The following is a 6,000-nucleotide window of genomic DNA, read 5'->3' as shown; positions in this document are numbered from 1 at the left end:
GTCGTATTTGGAGCTAAATTTGTAGTATCTCTGTGTCTAATCTCCGTTTAAACTAACACGCCCAAACCTCATATCTCATCAACATTCTGGTATACTGGGCATGTGTGTGCCGGGGTAAAAAGGAGGCAGCATGCAAACTCCCAGTATACTAGCAGTATACTGCTTTTAAATACGACACACTGTACGTTTAATTTCAAATGATAGAAAGTACATTTGTACATCTTAAAAGTACAAATAATTTAATTTACTAAGTAATTCTTTTTTGTTTTTGTTTTTATGACCAACTACAAAACAACTGAATTCAGTGCATTCTTCATGCATTCTACACTCAGCCCATTCAGTCTCTTTTTTCTTAAGCTAAACAACTTTTATGTTTCTGTATTTATTGTTTATTTCCTATTTATGTGTAACATGTTTGTTTGTGGATGTATGCACCATTCACGAAAGCAAATTCCATGTAGGTGTAACTTACTGTGGCAATAAACCCTTTTCTGACTGATCAGCAAGTATGAGGCTTAGTAAAAAGGGTTGAACTGAAGGGACAGTCCCTCTAAGTCACTGTGTTGTTAAGATGGTGTGTTGTGTCACTCCTTTATCAGTGACCCACACACCGAACTACACTGACCTTGATCTGTAAATAGCTGGTCAATGTTCATGAAATTCAATGCCACCTACACATGCACTGAAGCTTGAAATGGAAAAATACTTGTTACACACTACAGCTTACAGACTTGTATGCAGTGCCTAACTGTAGTGTGTCCCTCATAGTTTACAGTACAGAATGTACAGACTACAGTTCACCCTGAAGTCATTGGTTCCGTACATACATACAAAATATGTATACTATCGTTCCAACATACTTTTGTGTAAATAAACAGTAGTGTGCATCTTTTCAGACGCACTAAGCTGTAATTTTCAACATCACTTCCTGAGAGCCTCCTTGCCATTGGAGACGTGTAACCATGGTAACCCATGCCGACATGCACTCTTGCGGCTTCGCCAGATAATGCTTCAATTACTGAAAAAGGTAAACACCTTGACCAACAGTTTTTTAATTATGTAGAAAAGTAAATTAGAGCGTTGTTGACATTAGAGAGCTGGATTGGCTGCTGTCTGTTTGTCTGTTTCGATCGTTGTGGTTACTACTGCATTGCATTTTGGGATACTTTTGCCGGCGTAGCGTCCAGTATTGCATACTGTAATATTTTACCGGAAATAGTAAGCAATTCACGTGCTATTAGTTCCATACTAAGATTCTACACAGTTTTAGCTACATTGGTGAAGTATATGATCACTTTGAGGCGGGAGGGGGGGATACAAATAATTGAGTAGAGGCAGGGATATGTAGACCAGAAAGGGGGAAATCCCACACATCCCCCACGCAAGCACCACAAACCAAGGTGAATGATTGTGCCCTTACGTCTGGAACTGGGCAGGACCACGGGCCGGAGCTTTCTCTCCTGCTTGATCTCGGCCAGGACCCGGTCATGGAGGCACTGCTGCTGCGGCGGAGGAGGGGGGAGGCTGCGCTCTGAAACCTAATGAGGAGAAACAATTAGAACATATCCATACTTCTGAGAAACCTAAAAGACATGACTAAGAAAAAAAACATAGGGTTTTGCTTCTCTTGGTGCTGTCAAAGCCAAAATATATACAAGCATGTATGGAGGAAAAAGATGCCATGTTTTAAAAGGTGCCCGACCACACAAAACCATTTTTACTTGCATTTTTTGAAATCTGTTAGGTCCATATGTGTTTGTGTTATGTGGTGAATGTGAAAATGAACTGCTACCTCCTCTGTCAGCTCTAGCCACTGAACAGAAATAAGAGGAGAAATCAGGCCAATTACAAAAGCTGGTCAGTCTGATGTGGTGTTGCCTGAGCTCATTACTATTCATGAGCTCGCCCAGTTGCGCTGGGTAAGGGATGCTGATAGCCAGGCTCTCATTGGCTAGCTGTTAGCCAATCAGAGTCAAGCAGCTTAGCTCGTTGAATATTAATGAGAACTGGCACAAATCGATCTGAGTCTTCCTGCAGGCTTTCTATACCACGCTAGAATGGCTTGAAACAAGGTAACCAAGGCATTTTTTCCACAAAAAATGTTACAGAGTCCATGGTAGAACTTCAGACATTACCACAAAGTAATGAAATATGTGTGGCAGGGCACCTTTAAAGATATGATGTAACCACCCATTCAAAATGTCTACAGTGTTTTTTGGACTGGGTGTAAAAGCTTTTAAAACAACATTAGACCGTGAAACACAGAATAACATGTAGTACTAGTAATATTGATGGTAAAAACTCAGTAATACAGTTTGAGCATAATTCACTACAATGTAATGAAGCAAACAGCACCATAGACATGATATCAGTGAAGAACATTGCTGACTGACAGATATACTAAACTAGAATCACCGGCTTGCAGTTGTATGTCAAGTTGCAGTTTACATCCATGTCTATCCAGACTTTGAAGCAATTTAATTTAAAAGGTATTAAGTGTATCTTTTTTGGCAGCACATTATGATGTCACAGTGAAGTTGACCTTTTGGATATAACATGTCATCACTTCATCATTTTATCCTATTAGACATTTGTGTGAAATGTTGTCATAATTAGTCTAGGAATTCTTGAGTTATGGCCAAAAACATGTCTTTGACCACCAATATTGAACCAGTTCATCCTTGAGTCCAAGTGGATGTTTGTGCCAGATTAGAAGAAAAAAAACATTCTCCAGGAGGTCCTGAGATATAGCGCTCACAATAATGGGACGGACAGACGGACAACCTGAAAAAATAATGCCTTCAGCCACGGTTGTCGCTTGGGCGGAGGCATTATAAAATGGCTGATAAACCGGTGGAACTCTAATAAAAAGACCTGTAAAGTCTATAAACAGTTATGTCAAATCACAGAACAAGTTATTCTAAGTTTACAACTTGATGTAAAACACATCCCTGGGTGTGTATTATTAATATCAGTATGTATCAAAGCTAGGGGGATGGTTTTACTGTGGAAAATGCTGGCATCAGTTATTAAAACAGGTCTATTAGGAATGGATACATATACCAGGGAGATTCTAATGTTAACAATGTATTAGTCTAAACTAGTTATATATAAATGTAAGCTAGTGTTAGTACAAATATGTATTGTGTACAAGCTTGCAACTTAGTGATGTATAAATGTCAGCTTTTATCAGTAATATATGAATTATGATAGGGGCGCATAGTTACATTAATATTACAATGTTACACAGGAGTTAAGATAACTGTCATATTAACTTCATTAAGCTACATTTACAAATACTATTAACTTTCATCTATACGAGTCTCTTTCTACCTGCCTAGTTACTGCATACAGCATTGTATACTGTATACATACTGATTCTGTGTGATACCCACTCAGGGTTTTTCAGGGTATACTGTAAACGGCAAGAAAAACTGCACACATGTACCCTTCTTCACACAGCGGTAGTGAACTTCTATTAAAAGGCGAAACCCACTCACTGGTTTAAGTGGAGGTCTTGATCTGATGAAATCCAGTATCAGTTCATGGGCATTTCTCTTTACACTCGTGGGAATGTCACTGTCCACCTAAGTAAAACAAGAAACACCACACCAACTGTAGTGTCTGTAAATCATACAGTGACGCAGCAATGCAACAAGCTGTCAACATATTGCCATATCACCTGATGAAGGTGATATGGCAAACATGTTAGCATACGTACCCACTAACACATCCCGCAGCAATTAACTCTCCTTTTAGCTCTGTTTTGGTCTCCACCAACTCTTGAAGGTCCCATACCATGCTCATTTTCAGGTTCATACTTGTATTTTGGGTTTCTACTTGGAACATGTTTACATGTTTAATGTTTAACAAAACACATTATTCTGAATATACTACATATACACTATAATATACCTGTATTCACCCTCTGTCTGAAACGCTTTGTTTTAGCACCTGTCTCTTTAAGGCCCCCTTCCAAAAAAGCTCAGTCTGCTCTGATTGGTCAGCATTTCCAGGTATTCTGCATCTGCGCTCTCTGTGTCTCTCATTTTGATACTTTCACAGTTTTTATTCAGCACCTCGACCTGCTGTACGTTTTACAATATGGGACCTTGAAAAAAAATCTCTTTAGCTGCTAAATGCTCAGCAGAGTTGCTAACTTTGTCTGCCATTTGGTGTTGAGCAGGTACAGTACAGTGGGTTCATCAGAGCTTTCTCACTGAAAAGAGCTGCCTGCTGGTGGAGACGCGGTTGATAAGAGCAAAGAGACTGAACCAAAAGGGTTAGGTTGAGGCATGAAACCAAAACAAAGAGCTGTAAGAAGCTAAAATGCTCCGTAGAGCTGAGGGTATCTGCAGAGTTGGGTGATGACTTTTCCATGCGACTGCTGCGAGAACAGAAGGCTGAGAGAAGCCTTCATTATAATTTGTGTTCTGAGGCTGAATTATGTATCTGCCCGTGGAGAAGGTCTCAAGGTGACTGCATTTTCCTCCTGTAATAAAGCCTATACTGTATATGGTGCAGTAGACTGCCTGAAAACAGAGGAGAGTGGCTTCAAGGTCTTTAAATGACAGACAGGCTTCACAGTCTCACTCCTGTCTGCCCTCAATGTCCCTGTGCCCCATTGGAACAGAGTTAAAGGGTAATTTCGGTATTTTTCAACAGGGACCCTATTGTCTCATGCAAAGTCGTCTAAGTGAGTAATGTGAACAGTATTTGAATTTGGTCCAGTATTGAGGGCGAACTCTGTAACTAGCAGCCGCAAACCGGGCTGCAATGTAATCATATAGGGCCAAAACATTTGATGATGCAGATTTAGGAGCTGTTTCTGATTCAACAAAATTTGTACTCTTTAACTAAAAGGTCTATCTCTGTAGGGATCCTTTCCATAATGTTGTCAGACACTTTTAATAATAATCTGAGCCTGTCAGCGGCAAAAACAGAACATTTAGTGGACGAAAATTGAAGGTGTGCAATTGCCCATTACCGTTACATTCCAGCTTGTTTCAACGCTGCAGACTGCAGCTGTCTTGCTTACTGGACTAATTCCAAAGATTGTTGTTCCCATCAGTCACTTAGACACAAAAACATAGGAACATAGGGTCCAGGTTGAAGAAAACCAAAGTTACCCGTTTAAGATTTCAGAGAAGAAGGAACGATCTCATGAGGTTTCCTCCTCAAGATCTGTGATGCTCTGATTTACCCCCTCACTGACATTTCAACAGCTTTAAGCATTTACAAGTCAACTGACTCTTCAATGATATGCAGAGCAGACACTTTCCTCATCTCTGTCGCTTAGTCTACAACTGAAATTTAAATTGCTTTAATTGTTTACAGTTCACCTGACATTCCATCTGCTCTCATCTCTTACTCTTCAACTGACATTTCATCTGCGTTCATGGCATAGACATTTTAACTGCTTTCATATTTTCATATTCACATCATACCTAATGCTCGGCTTGATTCGTTTAAACGAGGGATGTCCCGATCAGCTGTGTTGACGCCTGATCCGATTTTTAAAATATTGAATATCTGCCGATATAACATCCCGATCTGATACTTGTATTTGCTCAGATAATAGATCTGCACACCTTTTTTTTTGTTTACAAAAATAACTAAGTAAACAAAGTAACTCAAACATGTCTTAAGCTTAATACATTTATGTTAGAGCAGCAAGTTAGTCTTTTCTGTCAACACCAAAACAGTTCTCTTTAGGATCCCAGCAAACCCCCAACCAAAGAATAAACTGTTTTAGGTTCCCCGCTTGACTACCAAAACTACACTTAGTGATGGCTCTTGCGCTTAATAGTCAGTCTTTGATTTTCTTCTTGTGTTTACACAGGTGACTAAGGCTATGTTCACACTTGGCGTCTTTTTTGACAAGGAAAGGTTGACTAGAGCGCTTTTGTAGTTGCTGGCAGAGAGAGAGAGAGAGAGAGAGAGAGAGAGAGAGAGAGAGAGAGAGAAGCTGCTAACGATACATAAAACAAAGAGAGTTCC

General features: G+C 39.8%; 1 protein-coding gene across 3 annotated transcripts in view; it reads right to left on the bottom strand.

Annotated features, from left to right (window-relative positions):
- spire2 (spire-type actin nucleation factor 2) overlaps positions 1-6,000 on the bottom strand; it is a 50,131-nt gene that overhangs the window by 21,149 nt on the left and 22,982 nt on the right. For 2 of the 3 annotated variants that reach the window (XM_031285507.2, XM_031285505.2), the window contains exons 6-7: positions 3,501-3,587; positions 1,421-1,538 (exon numbers count right to left, since the gene is read on the bottom strand). In XM_031285507.2, the coding sequence (XP_031141367.1) occupies positions 1,421-1,538; positions 3,501-3,587 (205 nt within the window). The remainder of the gene's footprint in view (positions 1-1,420; positions 1,539-3,500; positions 3,588-6,000) is intronic. The other variant, XM_031285506.2, reaches the window with a different exon arrangement.

Source organism: Sander lucioperca, chromosome 7 (assembly GCF_008315115.2).
Source record: "Sander lucioperca isolate FBNREF2018 chromosome 7, SLUC_FBN_1.2, whole genome shotgun sequence".
In the NCBI taxonomy this organism is placed as follows: Eukaryota; Metazoa; Chordata; class Actinopteri; order Perciformes; family Percidae; genus Sander; species Sander lucioperca.
The sequence above is the reverse complement of the archived record's forward strand: the minus strand, read 5'-3'. Positions and strand labels throughout refer to the sequence as shown.